At 46.7% G+C, this 22,147-nt stretch overlaps 1 protein-coding gene across 1 annotated transcript in view; it reads left to right on the forward strand.

Moving 5' to 3' along the window:
- COL22A1 (collagen type XXII alpha 1 chain) overlaps window positions 1-22,147 on the forward strand; it is a 263,941-nt gene that overhangs the window by 228,270 nt on the left and 13,524 nt on the right. The window contains exons 44-54 of the mRNA XM_074984490.1: window positions 1,662-1,775; window positions 4,487-4,540; window positions 6,143-6,196; window positions 7,416-7,469; window positions 10,459-10,512; window positions 12,013-12,066; window positions 12,892-12,936; window positions 14,931-14,984; window positions 15,583-15,627; window positions 17,027-17,080; window positions 18,912-18,965. Coding sequence (XP_074840591.1) covers window positions 1,662-1,775; window positions 4,487-4,540; window positions 6,143-6,196; window positions 7,416-7,469; window positions 10,459-10,512; window positions 12,013-12,066; window positions 12,892-12,936; window positions 14,931-14,984; window positions 15,583-15,627; window positions 17,027-17,080; window positions 18,912-18,965 — 636 coding nt within the window. The remainder of the gene's footprint in view (window positions 1-1,661; window positions 1,776-4,486; window positions 4,541-6,142; window positions 6,197-7,415; window positions 7,470-10,458; window positions 10,513-12,012; window positions 12,067-12,891; window positions 12,937-14,930; window positions 14,985-15,582; window positions 15,628-17,026; window positions 17,081-18,911; window positions 18,966-22,147) is intronic.

The following is a 22,147-nucleotide window of genomic DNA, read 5'->3' on the forward strand; positions in this document are numbered from 1 at the left end:
CCAGTGGGGACACATTAGACCCCCAAAGGGCTCTGGCCAGGGAGAGAGAGGTTTCAGTAATGCCCTGCAGTACAATGACATTCAAAGAACCCGTACAAGCGGTGTAAGTTAGAGCAGCCCCAAGATTGCTGTTCTAACTTTTAGTGAGGCCTGAAATGATGCTCCGAAGTGCTAGGATCAAAGATTTTCAAAAAGAATTGCCTAATCACTTTAAAAACCACTGGAAGCATCTCAATAAAGGGGACTGAGTCTCAAAAATGGCTATGGCTACAGCTAAGCTATGGAAGTATTTTGAAATGTCTATGAGATGCATTTTGAAATAGCATTTCTGGACACGTAGCACTATTTTGAAATAGTGCTATTGGGCTACTGCCTGCCTGTGTGCTGGGAGAACTTCACCCACCACTGGATCAAGGCTCATCCATAGACAGAAATGCTAGGAATTCTGTATGCTTTCTGGGTGTTTTTTCAAGGAAAGAATAGCATAGTGAGCTGAGAGTTGAAGGAGACAGAGTGTAATTCCCTAGGATGGTATATGGCCATGGCACTGTGGCACACATCTGCTCTTTCAGCAAATGCCAAGAGATCTTTCATGATCCCAAGTAGGCAGTGTTTCACTTCCCTCTGTTACTCCACCATGTTTGCCACCACTCTGCTGAGCATCGGTTCAGTACTGACAGGGAGGGCAAATGCCCCCATCCTGCTTTCTCCAGGAGCAGCGAGGCTGTGGCATGACCTCCTTACAGAATTAATGGAGGATTTAAGGATCACCAAAAACCTGACCACACTCTGCTAGAAATACAAGGCACCTTTCTTCAACCTGGTTTCTCAAGCATAAACACACAGCAACAGATACATGCGTAAAACCACCCTGCACTCTAACGAAGCAAAACGCTCCACTGCACGTTGCTCCCTGTGGGGAGTCAACAAGAGAGAGCAAATGACACATGACAGATGTGTAGTCACATTGCTCTGTGCAGTACTGGAAGGCGCTGAAATCCTGCATTGATCAGCCTGGCATAAAAACCTATGGACAGTAGAACCGGAGCCGCATCCAATTCTCTTCAGCTCCTGGCATTTTGCTGGAGAGCAGCCCTCCAAGCACTGACCCATCCTGGCTTTTGAGGTTGGATAAGATATTGATTTGATAAATAAATAAGAGAGGGTATTTTTTTCTTTGTGTTCTCAGTTTGCAGTGGGGGATGTGTAGGTTGGGTATTAGGAAAAACTATTGTGCCAGGAGGGTGGTGAAGCACTGGAATGCATTACCTAGAGAGGTAGTGGAATCTCCATCCCTAGAGGTTTTTGAGTCCTGGCTGGGATGATTTAGTTGGGGTTGGTCCTGCTTTGGGGAGGGGGCTGGACTCAATTACCTATGAAGGTCTCTTCCAGCCCTGGGATTCTGGGATTATATGATTCCCACTTCATGTTTCTCCTCTCTCTCCACATGAGAACAGGCCTTTTCCCCATTCTGTGCTCCTGGCTTTGATACTGACTCATCTGGCCCCGCTTGAGGGGCCTCACCATGGCCTACCACTGATTTGAATGGAGCACTGACCTATTGCATCTGCCCATAGCACCACCTTGTTGATTTCATGCTGTGCGCCTGTGGGCCTCCATGGGAGCACCAGTTTCATCATTAATACTCTTGTCTCTTTTAGGATGTGTGTAATGACTGCCCACCGGGCCCACCAGGCCTCCCTGGAATGCCAGGCTTCAAAGGTGACAGAGGTGCCCAAGGACCTCCAGGTAGAGATGGCCTGAATGGGAAAATGGTAAGAGAGCTGCAGTATGATTCATGCTGCGGTATAACCTTGATAGCTGTTTTTAGTTTGATTTTAGTATTTCTGTATTTATGTCCATAGTAAGAACAACACACTAGGTGCTTCATAGGCACGTCTGAAGGCCAGAAATAGGATTCCAGATCAGTTATCGCCCCTTTTAATCTGCTCTGGTAGCACTAAGGAGCCTATGAGGAGGAAACAGAGGGTGACAGGGAATGGCTAGAACATTCTTCCCACCAGCAAATCTCTATACCTTCGTCTACACTATGGTGATCTTTCAAAAGACATTCTTCCAGAAGATCTCTTCCAGAAAAACTTCTTTCAAAAGAGCACATCCACACACAAAAAGTGGATCAAAAAATCAGTCCTCTCTTTTGATAAAGAGTGTCCACACAGCCCCCATGCTTTCAAAAGAACGGGCCAGAGATCAAAAAATCCAGTGCCATGAGGACTGCTCTTTCGAGAAAAAAAGAATCTTTCGGAAAAGGGTGCTGTTCCTCATCTGGGAGAGGAAGAGGAGTGCCAGAAAAAGTGCTGTGTTCTTTTGATTTCAGATGGAAAGAATGCATTTTGTGTGTAGACGCTCCATGGGTTCTTTCGGAAAAGGCCTGTTTTTTTGAAAGAACTTGCTAGTGTAGGGTATATCTACACAGCAGCCTTATTTTGAAATCTGCTATTCCAGAAGAGGTATTCCAAATAGGACAAAACAGGCACCATTCCTTGTGGAATGAGGTTTACCTATTTCGAAATAAGCCAACTGCTATTTTGAAATTATTTTGAAATAGCAATTGCAAAGTGTGGACGCTAGGATAGTTATTTCGAAATAAGGACTGTTATATCAAAATAGCTTTGCTGTGTAGATATACTCTATGCCAGGGCTTGCTCCTGCCCTGAGAGCAGCCTAGAACACAGGAGCCCTCCCCACTGCCTGTCACTTGTTATATAAGCAGTGGGGAGCCCGCTAAAAGCAGAGGGGGCATTTCAGCCAGGCCCCCTGCATATGAAGGAAAGAGGTTGTAAACAGAGGGATGAGAACAGGAAACAACCAAATCAGAGGGCTGACCAAAGGAGAGGCATGCAAATGTAGCAGGTCAGGGACAGCTGGTTGGGTTTTCTGGTTGTCAGGAAAGAGTGAGAGAGTGAATTTTAAGGAGGGGCTTGAAAGGGGTGGGTGGGGGCCTGTGAATTTGTGCTACTCACTGAGTATAAGGGTTGCAGAACTGGATGGAAGGGATCTAAGGAACAGTCATGGGACGCCACACTCAATCCACACATGCCGTGTACATAACCACATAAGTATCCACATCTCTAGCCTTTCTTGTGCCCTGACTATCAGCTCCTTCTCTCGTCCTCCTTCAAAGACCTTGGTGGCTCCCACTTTCTCATCATCTACAGCAGTTTGCACGCTACACATAAACTGGTGTAGAAGCCAGAGTTACTGGATCGTCTGGCCCTGTGCATCCTTTGTGCTTTCTCCTGCACACCTCATGTCATCACACATCATCCTTTTGCTTAGTGCCTCTCACCCCATCACACTTAACAGAGGTAGGAATCACTTCCATGATGTTGGAGTGGAACACAGGAGTTATGTAACACACAACAGGAGAGCTGCCACATCCCACTTAAGCGGGGAGGCGGAATATGATTTCCTGCAATTCAGCTGGGCAGCCAGTTATTTTAGTAAAAAGCTTTATGGGCCATTTAATGAGCACAAGCAGCCATGGCACAGGTTGTATATTTTATCTAAAAAACAAAACACCTCTGGCAGCACAGTGGCCCCTGGCCTATTATACCCACTGTGCATACCCCGTGGCACTGTGCAGGTGCATTGGTTCAGTACAAATTCAGAGGAGAGGGTCCCATTTACTGAATCCCTGTACCACTCTCTGCAACCTGCCACCTTATTTTTGCAAGTCTCCCATTCTAGGACTGACCAGGGCAGGCACTAGCATGCATTTGTACTATGCCTGCTAAGTGGCTCTGTTTGTCTCCCTCTAGTGACTGGCTTGTCTTTTGAAGAAGAGCCTGCTTTGAGACAGATACTGAGCTTGTTGGTGTGGATGGGTCCTTCTGATGCTGTATATTTGGAATTAGGAGCTGGTCACACAGGCCCAGAGCACCCCAGATAGCTGGAGTCAGCCCTGACTGTGTAGAAATGAAAGCTTTTCTTTGTGTCTCTTGTAGGGATGTGGAATCCCATTTAATTAGTTAACTAGTTGAATGTTAGGTTTAACTGGTTAACCAATTCAATTAAGGTAAAGAAGGGCTGATGGGGATAGCTGGGGAAGCTGCTTCGCCCTAGCCAGAGTAGCTCCTGACCATAGCCTCCACCGGCTGGAGTGCCCCTGCCGGTGGCTGCCCCATGGGGCTGGAGCAACACACTGCACTGACTGGTCGGGGGACAGTTCCAGCCCCTACCAATTAACTGTAACAATTAAGCCTCATCCCTTCAGAATCATAGACTCATAGAACCCTAGGGCTGGAAGGGACCCTATGAGGTCATCCAGTGCAGCCCCTTCATAAAGCAGGATGAACCCTAACTGAATCATCCCAGCCAGGACTTTGGGTGAGGCTTACCATGGGTTAACGTTAACATCCTTAGTCTATTGGGTTTGCACATAATAAATTGCTGATCACTTACTTTGTCTTTCTGATTTTGTAAGCTACTGATGTGACTCAGGGTTCTTTCCTCTTTTTTGTAGGGGGATCCTGGACCCCGGGGTCTCCCAGGCCCGCCAGGGGCAGATGGTCCCAAGGTCAGTAATTCTCCTCAGTGAATGTCACCTGGATTGGCTCCATTCTTATTTACAGCAAAGGCTGAAGCGGAGTGCAGGAGGCAGAACTTCTAAGTGACTAGAGTGGCAGACAGATCCCATGCTACCTCTCTGAATTTCTCCCTTATCACGCAGCTTCCCAAATAACAGCACAGCAGGCCGGGATTGCAGGATGGGCACCGTCTCATCACTTTGGATTGCCTCACCTAAGGAAGGAGGGAGAGCCTCAGATATCACTGGAAATTTTGCATGTACTCTGCTACTTGAAAAATGTGGTTTTGATTTGGTATTCAGGGAGCTACACTGAGAATGCACTGAGCTGCTGCTCTCCTTTAAATGGCCACAGTCGTGGGATGTGTAACACATGCTGGAAAAAGGGCTGATCATTAGCTATTTGCTAGTCTCAACCACATATTCAAGGGGCATTGACAAGCACAGAGTGAGGATGTAATTTCACATTTAGAGCTCCCTCCAGTAACTTCAGCAATCAGGTGGTTCAGAAAGTTAGTGCTTACTTATAGCAGAACATTTGCATCCATCTAATTCGAAACACACTAAAACAAATCAACTGCAATAGAGTTAAGTAATTTCCTCCTAGAATTAGTGGCATTCTAGGACTTGGTTCCAGTTTCAAGCTATGTCTGCTCATTTAATTTCTTTGGTAGGTGCGGTTATTGCAATGAACAAGGAGCTGTACTGATTCAGAATCCTGATTTTAGTTCTTGGAATGGAATAAAGTGAAAGTGCAGTCCATTAAAGTGGGAGAACATTCCGACATAATGCTCAGAAAAGGGATGTGTGTGTTATAGATAATTGCAGCAAACACTCAGCAGTTTGAGAAATAACCATTCTCTGGTGTTCTGTAGTGCCATGGTAAGATTGCCTGGGGTTATTTTTGTCGGAAATAATGGCATAAGGGTTGAATTGTACATATGAACATGAACTACCTTCAATCAAAGAGGTGGTCTATATCTCAACTTGTATTCGGTTCATATATGCATGTCCCCAGAGTTTGTAAGTGTTGAAATAAAATAACAGACAGAGAGAGTGGCTCCTTTCAAAATGCACGGTAGGACTTTCTCGGGATTTAAGGCACAGGGTGCATTGCTTTTCTGAATGTCCAGAATATTACACTCTGGGGTAGGAACATCAAGAACACCAGAACACAGTGAGTGGAGCTGCACATGCTTGTCCATCAGTCCCTTCCTACCCCTTTCAATGACATACATCCAGATATATTTTAAGTGCTAAGCAACTGACTTTTTCCCTACTTGCTTAACAGTTCTCATATGTAATCCAGAACACTGGTTGTCATATTTTGGGCTCCCCATCCTGAGTAGTTTCCGTACAATGTTTTGTTTGTTTGTTTTTGTGGGGTGGTAAGCAAATAAATGGGGCTTAGGCAGACAGAGAAACTCCAGTTCAGAAGAGCATTTAAGTATGTACTTAAGATAAGCACTTAAATCCCACTGATGTCAATAATAAGACTTAAGTACATGCTTAAAGTTAAGCATATGATAAAGTGCTTTGCTGAAGTGGAGCCTACAGTTGGGAATGTCATTCAAAGGTTTTATTTGTTTTCAGGGCACTAAAGGAGATCGTGGGACATCTGGGGATGCTGGACAAAAAGGTGAACAGGTAAAAGAGTATCCTGACAACTAGTGCAAGTGTAATATAAGACATAACTGTGATGACACCTGCCCTGGCCTCACTGGGGAAAGAGGCAAAGTTCCTCAGAACCCACAACCTCCACTGGGGCTGGGGTAAGAAGTCTTGAGCTGAGAACCTACTAATCAGGAAACTGTCCCCCTAAAACTCCTCTTGCCTGCCACCGTCATCATGCTCTGTCTAGTATCCGGAGGCAGCCACATGACCTTTATTCCACACCCATCACCACCACCTCAGATATCTCTGGCAGGCATCCAGTTGGCAGCCTGGTTCCCTGTTGTTTTTAAGGGCTGACCATCTGTCCTCTGTCCCTGGCTAGCACACAGGTCAGACATTGGGGGTGGGCAGCCTTTTCAGCATTGAGATCCCGAAGGCTCCACGATAATCTGGTACTGCTGTACTGCTGTTGTCTCCTATCTGGCACTTGAAACATCCCAGGCTGCTGGAATCACTGGCTACCCAAATTGCTTATCCAAAGGTATGATGGGTAAGAGTTAGGGAGAAACTCCTGTCTTGTCTGGGGAAGAAACAGGGTGATTTTCCAGAGGAACTGAGTTTGCACAGCAACAGAGGGAATAACGCAAAATGTGGCCAAAATCAAGCCCAAATTTCCAAAAGGTTTTGTGAACCTTAAGCTGAGGATGAGCAAGGGCTTTGATACAGAGATGAAATCACCAAACCAATGAAACCAGTAAATTTCAAATGACAAACACTTTGCTCAGCATTCTTTTTGCACATGCTTCTGCCTTTCGGTCTTCATCTCTCATCTCCTACAAGCATAGAACAGCAGATGCCTCAGGAAGAGTACATCTGCAATGTAATTGTGCTTCTTTCTTGACTGACTGCTAACACTGTGACAATTGCTTAGTGAATATTTCCCTTGCATACAAAATAGGCAGCTCGCACCAAAGTAGCAATTATGTTTCTTGACAAGTTTTTCAGTTTCTAAAGTCTATTTAAAAAGTTTGATACAGCATAAAAGTTCATGATTTGCAATTCCTGGCTTTTGTATTCCTAGGGTAATTTATTTCCTGAGGACAACCAACCCTTCTGTGCATTCACTCATTTCACTGTTACATCATTTTTCCTTCTTATGGATACCCTTTACTGACCTAAAATCTGGGGGATATGATTTAAGAAGGGAGAATGAATCTGGCACAAATCTAGTAGTTGTATTGTGATTTTGCAGGGTCACCCTGGAATGCCTGGCTTCTTGGGACCTCCTGGAAACCCAGGCCCTCCTGTAAGTTTTCCTCCTCTTTTATCCTGCATGCTTTGTATGTGTGTATTTCACTAATAAATGTAGCTGCAGATTACCTATACCACAGAGAGTTGACTCCAGCCATACCTGTGTTGTTTCTTTTAGGTTTGGGTTTATAATTGACCCTGGAGTTTCAGAAAGTCCCACATTCATGATAATGTTACTTAACAGATCATGCACAGCCATTCTGCAGCCATAGCTTTGCCTTATGTATGTACATTGATGCTAAGCATCAGTTGTTTACTTTATAGAAAAAACTAGGGACATGGTATTTTGTTCTCTGGGGAACACAAGGTAAAAAGCTTTGGTGCTTCCCATATGTACTATAGAAGGCTGCCAGCTGGGTTTAGAAATAACAAAGATCAAAAGGGAAGGCACTGAGCTGTTTGACTCCTTTAATTGTATGAAATGATGTTAGACCAAAGGTTTCTCAGTTGTCTCAGTTGTAGACAACTACTTCGGATAGGAATGGCCCCCAGCCCTCGCCCCTTGCATTTCCAAAATCCCCACTCTCCATATTAGCAATAGTGCTTCCTTGGATGAGAAAAGTCATGCAGGTTGAATGTCTCTAATCTGGCACCCTTGAGACCCAACTGGTGCCAAAGAGAGAATTTGCCAGATCATGGGAGGTCAATATTGTCTAGCAGCATTACCAACACTTCCACTTCTTACTGTGCATTTAAAAGACATTGGCCATGTCTACACTAGCCAAAACCTTCAAAATGGCCATGCAAATGGCCATTTCGAAGTTTACTAATGAAGCGCTGAAATACATATTCAGAGCCTCATTAGCATGTGGGCGGCTGCAGCACTTTGAAATTGATGCGGCTTGTTGCTGCGCGACTCGTCCACATGGGGCTCCTTTTCAAAAAGACCCTGGCTACTTGGAAGTCCCCTTATTCCTATGAGCAGATGGGAATAAGGGAACTTCAAAGTAGCCAGGGTCCTTTCAAAGAGGAGCCCCGTCTGGATGAGCTGTGCGGCAGCAAGCCGCATCAATTTTGAAGTGCCGCGGCCGCCCTCATGCTAATGAGGTGCTGAATATGTATTTCAGCTCTTCATTAGTAAACTTCAAAATGGCCATTTGAATGTCCATTCTGAAGTTTTTGACTAGTGTAGCCGTAGCCATTGAGGGGTAAATTACAGCTAAATAACATCACAGAACACTGAGAGCCAGGACTGGTGGCTGTAAACAAACTTTATGAGACTCTGGGAAACTTGGCCACACATAAGTAGTCGTCCAACTAAAATCATGTCAGATTACAGCTGTTGCCAGAGGAGAATGTGCAGGACTAGAGAGGTTTAACCCATATGAGGGTGGTGATAAAGAGACCTTGTTAAAGCAGATTTGCTTGAATGGATTGTGTGCAGCATCTTATGTCCCTGACTGTGTGACTGATAAACCTCACTTGAAGCCACCATTGTTAAGTTGACCAGATCCTTAACAATGGACAATTTAACCCTACATCTCCTGTTTGCAGCCCCCTCCAATTCCAGTGTCAGCAGCAGTCTGACCTTGACTGAATTTATGATGCAGCATTGCTTTATCACCAGCGTGACATCAGCACCACTAGGAAGGGCTTGGTGGGTCATCAGCATTCCCTTGACCACAGCTGGGGCAGTACTGTATTTGAGGACTCTGAGGCTACGTCTACACGTGCACCCAACTTCGAAATAGCTTATTTCGATGTTGCGACATCGAGATAGGCTATTTCGATGAATAACGTCTACACGTCCTCCAGGGCTGGCAACGTCGATGTTCAACTTCGACGTTGCTCAGCCCAACATCGAAATAGGCGCAGCAAGGGAACGTCTACACGCCAAAGTAGCACACATCGAAATAAGGGAGCCAGGCACAGCTGCAGACAGGGTCACGGGGCGGACTCAACAGCAAGTCGCTCCCTTAAAGGGCCCCTCCCAGACACACTTTCATTAAACAGTGCAAGATACACAGAGCCAACAACTAGTTGCAGACCCTGTATATGCAGCACGGACCCCCAGCTGCAGCAGCAGCAGCCAGAAGCCCTGGGCTAAGGGCTGCTGCCCACGGTGACCACAGAGCCCCGCAAGGGCTGGAGAGAGAGTATCTCTCAACCCCCCAGCTGATGGCCGCCATGGAGGACCCCGCTATTTCGATGTTGCGGGACGCGGATCGTCTACACGTCCCTACTTCGATGTTGAACGTCGAAGTAGGGCGCTATTCCCATCCCCTCATGGGGTTAGCGACTTCGACGTCTCGCCGCCTAACGTCGATTTCAACTTCGAAATAGCGCCCAACACGTGTAGACGTGACGGGCGCTATTTCGAAGTTACTGCCGCTACTTCGAAGTAGCGTGCACGTGTAGACGCAGCTGAGTGTGAATACAGGCTTTCTGCCTCAGAACCAGAGAACCTATTGTGTGGGTGGCGGTAGCTGGATGACCTTGTCCATTTGCTTGTCTATTGGCAAGACTGAATGAACAATGTCTAAAGCACATATCCATAACTGAAGGCTGTCTAGACTCTTTGCATATCTCAAGTTATGACAATTCCATAGTTCCCTGGAACAGCTTGTCTCCTTGCCAAATACTTTATAATTAATGAAGTTTTCCATAATATTTTAGCTGCAATTTCCCAGCTGTAATTTGTTCCTAAAATGTCTTCTTCCATCCACATTGACCAATGACTCCAAGGTTTGCCTTCTGTGGTGTGTGCCCTGAGACATTTCTCCCAGCGGTTCTATTCTCTGAATTAATTTGTGCACAATATTTTTTCTAATTACTGTATATTTTTTCCGGAATGGCAAGCAAGCTTCGGAGGCTAATTATATGCAGAGATTGGTGGCTGTTTTTCAGTGATGAATTAATTTGAATGAATGCTAATAGGAATGACTGAAAGAAAATGATTGTATTGCCATCTGCAGTAGTGACTGTATTGACAAGGATACACTATGTACAAGCAATTCATACTCTTTATGCTTTGTTTGATGTAGGGAACAGATGGCAAACCAGGACCTGCAGGACCCCCAGGAATGCCTGGAGATATAGTAAGTCATGGACCTGGGCTAACAATATTAGCTTGTTTAAAGTAAGGCTGAACTGGAGCAAACAGGATGTTTTCACCAAGCCCCTCAAGTGATATTTAAAATGCTATTCATGTTGAACAGGACCTGCTGGAAACTGTGTTCTTTACTCCTATGCAATCAAACCTTTCCAGAGCTAGAATTCCTGATACAGCTGTGATGTGAAGGGAAAACTTCAGTAAGCAGGTGGCTTCCCTACTCTTCTCCAAGCTCCCCCCATATAAGTTACAGCAGGATCATATCTTCTCCTTTCCTTGGGTACGAATTAATGAAACCACATGAATCCAATCCAAGCCTTCTTCTTAGGTTTGTCTTCTTCAAACGTTACTCTCAGACCTACTCAGCCGATACCCTAGGGTCTTTCTAGAAAGAAAGTACCTACTGCCTCTCTCAAGAGAGTTTCTACTGCCTCTCATATTGATACAGGTACTGACCCGTGTGCACCAGTGAATCAGCAAACCACACTTAATACTTCCAAGCAAGATCAACACCTGTTGACGTAGTATTTGATAATAAGGAATAGAGATTCCACAAAGCCTGCCAGGGATTTCATTACTGCTACTCGTTAGATAAGGAAAGTGCTCAGAATACTACACTGATGGGTGGTAGTAAAAATCCCTGGGAAAGAGCAAATCTTGCCTGGTTTTGATTGATCTTAACTTTTGAATCTGGTTGATCCATGTCACAAAGGGTATCTCTTGTTTTGGAGAGGAGGTGTCACAGAGTAACACAGGCTGTTGAGTCACAGTAATGCATCTGTGTGTCATTACGCTGCAACTCTGGGACTGGATTTTACAGGGTTTGCTGTTGAGCCTGTCACCTCTTATCCATATCTTCAACTTTATCTTTCATCAGTAGTGACCAAGAGTTGCCCACCTGCTGGCTTTTATCAGATGGGTTAGCAGTCTTAGCAGAGAGGCCAAAAACAGTGCTTTTCTTTCAGCCCTTGCAAGAAGTCAAGGTTACAGCAGTGTGTGAGATTGTGTGCTGTGTAATTGCAGGAATAACCAGAGGATTTCATTCAGTGGAACATTTACCTTTCTTAACTACCAATTTAATGTATACAAAGAATAAAACATGCATTGACTGGCTTGTACATTAATCTCAATAGCACAAAGCTGTGCTGAGACTGGCTATGTTGTTATCCATGTCTTCCTCATTTTCCACATTGCAACTTACACTTTTAAGAGCAAATCCAGCCCTGTCTTAAGTGGCTGCAGTTCCTGCAGAAGGCAGTGAGGGTTGCCTCTGTGTTTCTGGAAGGTTGAATTTGGCCTCTTGTGTCAATAACTGTGAATACAACAAAGCAAAGTTTGATCCATAAGGGAATGGAAGTGTAGATGCATTAGATATATGTAGTTAATATCCCCTCCACTCCCAGCTCCAGGTTGGCTACGTTGTTCTTCCTGAAGCAGCATCTGCAAAGCTTGCCTGAACATTGTCACATCTATGGTCTCTTTGCAGGGTAAAGGTGGCCCACCAGGTCCTCCAGGCCCACCAGGACTGCCTGGCCTTCAAGTAAGTGACAATGGCATACTACTTCTTAGTCAATCGCTTACCCTTCCTGTAAGCATGCGCACATAGCAATTGACATTTCTGAACTGCTGTGGAGTGAATATGAGATTTATATTGTCAAGTTGACTCCAGACTCACTGGAGTCCATTCAGTTTGTGTTCTGGGTCAGGCGCCTGTCTGTTCCTCTTGCATGACTCTTATTTCCTTGGTAGAGGTCTTCCCATTGAGGGCACCAATGTGAGATAAGGGCTTCAAATGTGTGGGCCCAAATAATTGTCAGCACTTCATACGCTGCAGGAGATGGAACTTGGTTATGTTCTAGTAGCCACAATGTAATGATTCCCCTTGAGCAGCCTCAAGAACAAGTGTGGTATTGGTTTCCTTCTTTATATGGCAACTGTGTGGATCTATTGAGTCTTGTCTATACCTAATGTCTATTGGCCAGATACTCTTCTGGTGTAAAAAACATAGCATATTGAGTAGTTATTGGCATGATGATGAATTATGCCACTGGAGGCACTGGCCTTATGTTCCTATCTTTAAGCATCATATATCTACATCTGACTCTTCCACTGCCCTTTCTGGAGTATGAAAGACTCTATGTGGTTAGCAGGGACATGGGAGAACAGACCATGTGGCCAGACGGAGGTCAGCCCATGCTCTTTGTGAATAATGGAGGTGTGTAAGTGAGAATGGGGAATTATATGGGACCTGATCTTATGGTTCACAGTGACCAAGCAGAACAGTCATCATAAGATTCCCCCTAACAAAATATGTAGCCATCTCCTGTCCAGCTATCCTGATCCCTAATCGATGTTTCTCTTACAGGGCGTTGATGGCAAAGATGGCAAGCCTGGATCTCCTGGGGAACCAGTAAGGATTCACTTTGTAACCATCATCTTGTCAAGCCACTGCAGTCAGGCTTTCAGAGCCCACATCTGGCTGTTGCTTTTAGACTCCTGAGAGGACCTGGGAGCCTGTCTGCATCACCCAGTTAACGCGGCACAGCTTTGTTAACATGAAAATCTTCTGTTAAAAGGAGACCTGGCCACTTGACACTTAGAGCATGCGAACACTTTGAGCTGGAGGAGTGATCACACACATGGACACAGAGCTAAGCTGTCATGCTAAGAATAGCTAAAAAGAGGACAAGTAACCGCAGGAGGGGTTAGCTGCCCGGAGTACATACCTGCTGCTCATGCTGCTGTAGGTTCACTCATAAGAACATAAAAACAGCCATACTGGGTCAGACCAAAGGTCCATCCAGCCCAGTATGCTGTCTGCTAACGGTGGCCAATACTAGGTGCTCCAAAGTTAGTGGGCCCTATTTGTAGAGCATGAACTCAGTCAGAGCTAACATACACGTCTCCTGGATTACATCTGCAGGTCAAAGTGAAGCCATATCCTTGGTGTTGCTGCACATTTCAGGGAGCCCCAGGGCTGTGTTGTAAAACTAAGCTGAAGGGGCCAGTTTTGGTGAACAGATGGCTGCTTGTGGAGAAGGGATGGGAGCAGGAGAAATACATCTTGAACTGGACTCGATGACCTCTTGAGGTCCCTTCCAGTTCTAGTGTTCTATGATTCTGTGATTCTAAATGCACTGGTTGGGATACTGAGAGACAGTTCTGCCCCCTCCTTGGAATGGAAGATTTGTGTTTGAGTTCCCCCATTGTTCTGACCTGTATGTGTTGGGAGGAAAATGACCTGACCTGCAGTTTCCCAGCTAAAAGATGATGTTAATTGAAGGGCAGGAAATAGCATCCCTATTTACATATTCATATTGCTGTGAGCTTGTCAACACTGGGGATTTTTTGTGGGAAAAAATATTTTTCCATGAGGAAAAAAAAAAACCTGAATCCATACTGCAAAGCTTGTTCTTCTGGAATAATAGAGTATTTAACTTGAAATAGTAACTGAACCAAAACAAATGACTTTTGCTGATGCTCTATCTTTCAATTTTGAAGTTGACTCAGCCTGTACCATGCAGATGAAATTAGGACTTGGTCTCTAAGGAGGCAGCCCATCATAGCTCTTATTTTGAAATTGGGCTCTCTAGTGTGAAGGCTCAGTTTCAGAATGCTTTTATGGTGTGAACGCTTTTTTCAGAAGTAGCTTATTTCAATGCTAGCATGTCAAAATGAGTTATTTCTGAAAAACACTGCCATGTGGATGTATCCAATTGTGCTTCTGGACTCTCTCCCCTCCCTCTTCCCTCCTCTTCCTGCGATTTGCCAACATATGGACTGCGATTTGCCAACATATGGAATGCTCATCCTTATCATGACAGTAGACAATATTCAATATTAAGGTGTATTTTATAGACTGGGGCACATTTTCAGAGTCCGAGGCCCACAGTTGTGTCTGAGCAATTGCACGTGGACAGTTTGTCTGTGCAAATACCCCGTTTATATGTGCACATCAGATAGGCAACTTCATGCACCTAATTTTGAAAATCTAGTCCAAACAAGTGTCAGAGGGGCAGCCAAGTCAATCTGCATCTTCACAAACAACAATAAGTCTTATGACACGTTATAGACTAACAGATATTTTGGAGCATAAGCTTTTGTGGGGAAAGACCCACTTTGTCAGATGCATGGGTGAGGGTTCCAGAGAAGGGTACAAATTTATATATATATCTCATGACAAGGAGAGAGTCCAGACAGGTATCCATGGGAAGATGTGGGGGCATGTGTTCCATATGTCTGTGGATTTTGTGGGAGCATTCCCATTGCATTCACATTACACTCATCCCTAGAACCCGCATTACAACTAACAGGAAAGATCAGGATCCCTTTTCAGATAATGATGATGCATAAGCTAGGACTGATGGAACGATATCATCATCTCAGTGTGCTTGTTTCCATTAGGGCAAACCAGGAGAACCGGGGCTCCCTGGCCAAGAGGGAGCCAGAGGCTTACCGGTAGGTACTACCCCAGGTGGTTTAATCCAGAAACTGTGTCATCCTTTACACTGGGAACATTTTAGGAAGGTCCTTTGACTATATGTGTGTACAGCACCTAACGCGAAAGAGCTAACCTGGTTATGCATTTACTAGGCATTTACACAGCATAAAGGATAAAAAAAAAAATCCTAGACATCAAACAGTACTTTTCTGACACTTTTGGCCCCTAGAATTCCTAGCAGCAGATTTTGCAGGTGTTTTCCCTGGAGGTCAGGACAGAAGAAGCCTTCTGCCCTCTGTGTGCCAAACATGCCATGCATCACATATCCCCAGAGTGGATGGGGCAAGGGAGGCATGTGCCCCACTCCTTCCTCTAGTCACCTAAACAGCAGCCTCACTACTCTAGGTTCCCCTGCACACTGTGCTGCTGAGGGATGCTGCCTCCTGAGATACAGTCCCTCCTGGGCATTCCTCAGAGTAGTGCTAACCAGGCCCTTTCAATTTAGGACAAAACTGGAGAGCTTTTAAGGGCAGCTGCTGGGCATCCACTGTTCAACCCAAGGCCTTCCCAAAGGCCCGTACCTCCAGCTCTTGTTAATACCAGTCTCTTCTGCAGGGTTTCAAGGGGCCCAGAGGAGATGCAGGTCCCCCTGGACCCAGGGTAAGTAACATACACACCTCTGTGTGTGCTGTAGGGGGAAATGAGGTCAGCTGGGCACTCAACCTTAAAGGGACTTCCTAAAATAATAAGAAAATGATTACAGGCCTTTCAATGTGTTTGCCTTGTGGGACCGGCCTTTCATGCTGCCTTACATAGGCAGTGCACAGCATGGACCCAGCTGGGGAGGGTAAGTGGCATTACTGACAGCCACATCTCCCACCGGGAGGGTGCAAAGGGGGCAGTTCCCCTGGGCCAGGAGTTCTGGTCACTGCTGCTGCTGAAGTAGTAGCAATGGCAGCTAGAGCTCCAGACCCCTTTGAAAGGCCCCACAGTACTGTACTGCCGCTCCATGTGTGGCTCTGGGGGAGTGTGGGCGGGGGGAGGGGGCAGACCTGACTGCCCTAAGCTCTGCCGCTTCAGCCATTGGCCTGTCCCTTATGGGGTTCAGGGGGGCAGGAAGCAGGGCCCATCTTTCCTCCGGGCTCACAGTTGGATTGTTTTATTCTGTCGGACCCAGTGCTGAGGGCCTCTTTTCTTGGACTCCCAGCTAACATGAGTGCTGGTGTATTGAGCAGTCACTGATGGGTTAGCATGGCACAACCTCATGCTTCCTTCCTGAGGTGTCACTACACATCAGCTTCAGAGCACGCCTCCTGCAGCACTGTCATGAAAGCGTCTGGACATAGTTCACAAAGGCCGACCAGAGAGCCAGAAAACGTACCCTGCAGGCTGCACCAGTATCAAATTGCACGCTGCCGTGCATTAGAAATGCAGGCTGAATTCAAAGATGAGGAGAATGGATGTAAACAATGGAGATCTTGGGGTCACTCACCTCACACTTTGAAAATCCTAAATTGAAGTCCCACACCAAGATGTAGCTCATTCTCAGCTTTAATGGTGCATGGCAGCAGGTAGGGATGGTGCCTGCTATTGGCGTGAGATGGAAAACTGAGCTGCCTTCTCCCTAATTCTGGCTCTGCAGGGAAATAAATGACAGCCCAGTGGCATGTTGCAGGAGTGGCAGAGAGCCCCAGTGACCTAGAGCCTCATCTCTTCCTCCCTACAAGAGTTTCTCTGAGTGGGTAACTTGCCCTCTCAGGTGCTGCACTCTCAGTAGCTAAGGTCTTGTTGGAAAGGGCTGCACAGCCTCACATTGGAAGTTGCTCCTGACACATTTTTATACCAGCTCTTCAAGCTGTAACCCTATTGCTCCCATCAGCATTAAAACAAGAGGCAGGACAATCTAAATCTCTACCCTCTTCAACCAGGTCTTACTCTGTTGAGGCTTCAACAGCCCTGCAGAATCCCTATATGTCCCAGAGACACGTCACTAGCCAGCATACCTATTATGTGTGCAGTGCTCTGAATTCATCACTACTTCCTTTACTCTATGTTCCAGGGAGAACCAGGTGTGACTGGTCCTGCTGGTCGCGAGGGTCCACCGGGCAAGGATGTAAGTGTACTCTTGGAGCTGTAGCAAGCTGTAGCTGTCCCTTGATAGGGGGAAATTTTTTCACGGGAAATGAGAAAGTTGGGAAAACAACTAGATGGTGAATGACTGTGGTGATATACTGGCAATGTTCCTCAGGAGAGGAACTTGAGAGGCCCAGTCCCTTCTCAATCTGCTGCCACTTACGTACTAGCTGTGTCTTTGGAATATTAGAGGGAATATTAGAAGGAACTGCATTGTTTCCATCCTGATTTCTGAATTGTACAGCAGATGCAATGTCCCTGTTTCACTTGGGCCTGATTCTGCCACTTTATTCCCACTGAGCAATACTTTACTCTGCCTAGTTCCCCTGGGCCTGATTCTGTCTCACCTTCTCATCCTGGGAAGCATCTTACTCCACAAATAGCCCAAGTGGAATCCGTGAGATTGCCTGCAGAGTGAAGCACTATTCACAGGGTGCCAGGGTGGCAAAAGCATGTCTTAGGACATCATTCATGTCAATGCAGTAACAGAACATCCTGTGGGAACTGTACAGTCCTAGAGAGGCCACTGAAGGATGGGCCACATGAGCTCTTCTGCCATCTCTATGGCTCCCCAGGAAATGGTTTTCATTGCATCCCCTTCTCATCACTGGGAGATGCTGTCAGCTGAGCTGTGGAGTATATCCTACACAATAGTAAAGGAAAAGGTCTGGCAGAACAGGGATCAGAGCTGTGTCAAGGAAGAGGGTGATTCCGTCCCAGAGAAACATCTGGCCTGTCCCATTTTCGGACTATATCAACAACATGTCAAGCAGCCAGCCATTCTCAAACCTTAGCAAATTTACATTATTGTGGACCCCCAAACCCCCACTCACATCCCACTCCACCCCTTCTCCCAGGGCTCTGCACCCACCACACCTCTTCCTGCTCCCCCGCTTCCCTGCCTTACAGCCTCCTCCCCCTCCCTCACAGTGCTTCTAGGCTTTCCAACTGTCTATTTGCACAAACACAAGTACCCTTGTCCCACCCTATGCCCTGCCCCTGCCTGGAGGCCTTGTCCCTTCTCCAAAGCCCTACTTGGCTCACTCCATCCCCACTCCATCTCTTGCTCACTCTTCCCGAGGCTGGGGCAGGGCACTAGGAGGTGGGAGGGGGTGCGGCTCTGGGCTGGGGATGAGGGCTTCCAAGCGCAGGACAGGGCTCGGGGCCGGGATCTGGCTGGGTGGCTCTTACCTTGGATGGCTCCAGGTCAGCAGTGCAGAGGGGTAAGTAGGCTGCCTGCATGCTGTCATTCCACACTACAGCTGGGAACATCTGACACATCCCTGTGGCCCCTGCAGGGGGAAAGGCACTGCCCCCGCAGCTCCCACTGGCTGCATTTCCTGGCCAATGGGTGCTGCAAAGTTGGTACTCAGGACAGAGGCATCATGCAGAAACACCCACCCGTCGCCCCCAGTAGCTGTAGGGACATGCCAACTGCTTCCGAGAGTGTCCCAGAGCTAGATCAGGCAGGCAGGGAACGTGTCTTAGCTCCACTGTGCTGCTGACTTAGAGCCACCTGAGGGGAAGAGTAGACCAGCAGGGCTGACAGACTCCCTGGCCTTTGCAGACCTGAGCTCTACCAGCAAATACCCTGGCTAACAGCCTTCCCTTATGGACACATTTTGAAATCCAGTCTGCCAGTCTTTACTCCTTCATATCCAAAAGCTCTTCACAGAAGTCTTTTGTATTTTTCATCCCTCTCCACAAGCTGTAGGAGTCAAGCCAGAGCTGTGCATTGTTTTCTGATGGTGATCTCATTGCCTTTGTGTTGGTGTTCTTGATTCAGTACAAGCATTTCTCTTCTCTTCCAGGGTGACACAGGCCCCATAGGACCCCAAGGTCCTCGAGGACTCAGAGGGCTGCCAGTGAGTTTCCTGTCCAGACAAGCAGCCTTTGAAGGATTAATTCTGAGTGGTAGGGGTGTCACAGAATCCAGAGTTCTGACTGGGAAACAGAATCCCAAGATAAAACTCAGGTGGCATCTGTCCAAAATGTTTCACTTCCTTTAGAAAAGGAAGAGCTGTGAGATGTTGCCAGGGACATAAGGTGACCAGCACTGCCTAGGAACAGGTGGCTCTGTAGAAGCAGAGTGGTCTAGTCATTTTTGCTCTGAACAGGCTGGCAGGTGTCCCTGAGTTCTAATTTTGGCTCTGATACTTGACTTCTTAAGCACTTCAAAAGTAGTAGTAATTTTGGGTGCCGCCTCCTTCCGAGCTTCCAGCCTGACACACCGAAGTCTGACTATGATCCCAGGCTGTGGCCACACTAGCCCCTCCTTTTGGAGGGCCTATGGTAATGTGGCACTTTGGCAGAGGCTAATGAGGCACTACCATGAATATGCAGCACCTCATTAGCATGATGGCAGCTGCGCACGATTCAAAAGTGCCGCTTTCGAAATGCACGCCGCCTGGGTAGCAGGGGGCCTCTTGAAATGACCCCCTGATTTTGAAAGCCCCTTCTTCCCAAAACCAAATGGGAAGAAGGGGCTTTCAAAATCAGGGGGTCGTTTCAAAAGGCCCCAGGCTACATGGGTGGCATGTGTTTCGAAAGCGGGATTTTCAAATCACGTGTGGATGCAATTAACCTAATGAGGGGCTGCATATTCATGGCAGTTCCTCATTAGCATCAGCTGAAGTGCCACATTACCATAGCCCCTCTGAAAGGAGGGGCAAGTATGGCCAAAGCCCCAGTGAATAAGCTGTTTTTCTTGTGGAAATGAACACACTTTTGAGAGAAGATACTTCCTTGTTATTGAAAACATGCAGAAAGCCCATTTTTAGCATGCTTTCTGTGCAAAAATGTCGTACAAAGTTCCATGAAGTGTCACTAGGGCTATGTTTACACTAGACCCCCCTTTTCAGAGGGGGATGCTAATGAGACACTTGGAGATATGCTAATGACATGCTGCAACGAATATGCAGCACCTCATTAGTATAATGCATCTGCGGCACTTCAGAAGTCCCGCTTTTGATCGCACGTGGCTCATCTACATGGAGTCCTTTTTGAAATGACCCTGCATACTTCAAAATCCCCTTATTCCCATTCTTATAACCAAATAGGAATAAGGGGACTTTGAAATGTGCGGGGTCCTTTCGAAAAGGACCCCATGTAGACAAGCTGCGCATGATCAAAACTGGCACTTTCGAAGTGCCACGGCTGCCATTATACTAATGAGGTGCTGCATATTCATTGCAGTGCCTCATAAGCATATTCTGAAGTGTCTCATTAGCATTCCCTTTCGAAATGGGGGCACTAGTGTAGACACAGACTAAGAAGGGTTGATAAATCACTACTATTCTGATATTGTATTTTAAAAATCAACTCTTGCCAAATATAAATACAAACTACACTGTCCAGACCTGAGAATATCCGTAAAGAGATGCAGAAACAGCTGTTTCTTTCCTCCTTTTGAAAGCAAGCTACTGAAACCAAGATTCTGAGAGCTCGTCTATAATCAGAACAATGTGCTGACTCAGGCTGCAATGCCAGGAATTGGAACACCAGCACATTAGGAGCAGCGAGCTTAGGGGGTTAGATGAGACAAGGTAACACATGCTGAGCCCTTGCACCTGCTTTGTAATTTCTCCTGTCATTCTATGCATGCCCTTCAGTGTCAGCCACACTTGCTAATGCATCTTGGCCCCGGCACTTGCAATAAATAAAAAGGCTCCAGGAGAAAAATCATAATAAATAAAATTACCATAGGTCTCAGAGGAGCCAAATACCTTTGGAGAGGCTAAGGGTGAGTCTGTGAAAGGGCAAAGCAATTGTCCTTCTTGTTCCTTTTGTGCTTCACATCTCCTTTTGAGTGCAAATAAGCAAATAACAAATAGGAGGGCCGCTTTGCATGAGCTATTTTCATTACACGGAAGAGGCTGGGGACCAGTCTTAATTATCTCTTCTGAACTGCAAACTGCCTGACTCTCCATAGCTGTGTCTACACGTGCACGCTACTTCGAAGTAGTGGCACTAACTTCGAAATAGTGCCCGTCGCGGCTACATGCGTCGGGCGCTATTTCGAAGTTAACTTCGACGTTAGGCGGTGAGACGTCGAAGTCGCTAACCTCATGAGGGGATCGGAATAGCGCCCTACTTCGACGTTCAACGTCGAAGTAGGGACCGTGTAGATGATCCGCGTCCCGCAACGTCGAAATTGCCGGGTCCTCCATGGCAGCCATCAGCTGGGGGGTTGAGAGATGCTCTCTCTCCAGCCCCTGTGGGACTCTATGGTCACCGTGGGCAGCAGCCCTTAGCCCAGGGCTTCTGGCTGCTGCTGCCGCAGCTGGGGATCCATGCTGCATGCACAGGGTCTGCAACCAGTTGTCGGCTCTGTGGATCTTGTGTTGTTTAGTGCAACTGGGTCTGGGAGGGGCCCTTTAAGGGAGCGGCTTGCTGTTGAGTCCACCCTGTGACCCTGTCTGCAGCTGTGCCTGGCACCCTTATTTCGATGTGTGCTACTTTGGCGTGTAGACGTACCCTCGCAGCGCCTATTTCGATGTGGTGCCGCGCAACGTCGAAGTTGAACATCGATGTTGCCAGCCCTGGAGGACGTGTAGACGTTATTCATCGAAATAGCCTATTTCGATGTTGCTACATCGAAATAAGCTATTTCGATGTTGGCTTCATGTGTAGACGTAGCCCATACGTGCCAGTGTCCTTTATTCTCTCTGTGGTGAGACTTTCCCATTTTTAGTGAATGATGTCAGAGACAGGGACCCGGGCAGCTGTTCCCATTGGTTGGAGCCAGAGTGAGCACTAGTGGTTGGAACTGGAGTCAGAGCCAGAATCAGAAGTCAGGAATCTCTGCAGAGGGTCAGGACTGGGTTTATTGGAGTGAGTCTAGGCTGGAAGGGAGAAAGGAGCAGGGCTGGATCAAGGCTGGGAACAAGTGGGAGCTATCACAGCGATGGACAAATACTTGGAGCAGCTGTGAGATTTGAGCACTGAGCAGCTGCTGAATTGCTGCTGACTCTGGGTTTAAAAGGGGATCTACTGATGCTCCCCACCTGTCAGGTGACATAGCTTGCTACAGGCCAACTCTGCTGGG

This window comes from Carettochelys insculpta, chromosome 2, assembly GCF_033958435.1.
Source record: "Carettochelys insculpta isolate YL-2023 chromosome 2, ASM3395843v1, whole genome shotgun sequence".
In the NCBI taxonomy this organism is placed as follows: Eukaryota; Metazoa; Chordata; order Testudines; family Carettochelyidae; genus Carettochelys; species Carettochelys insculpta.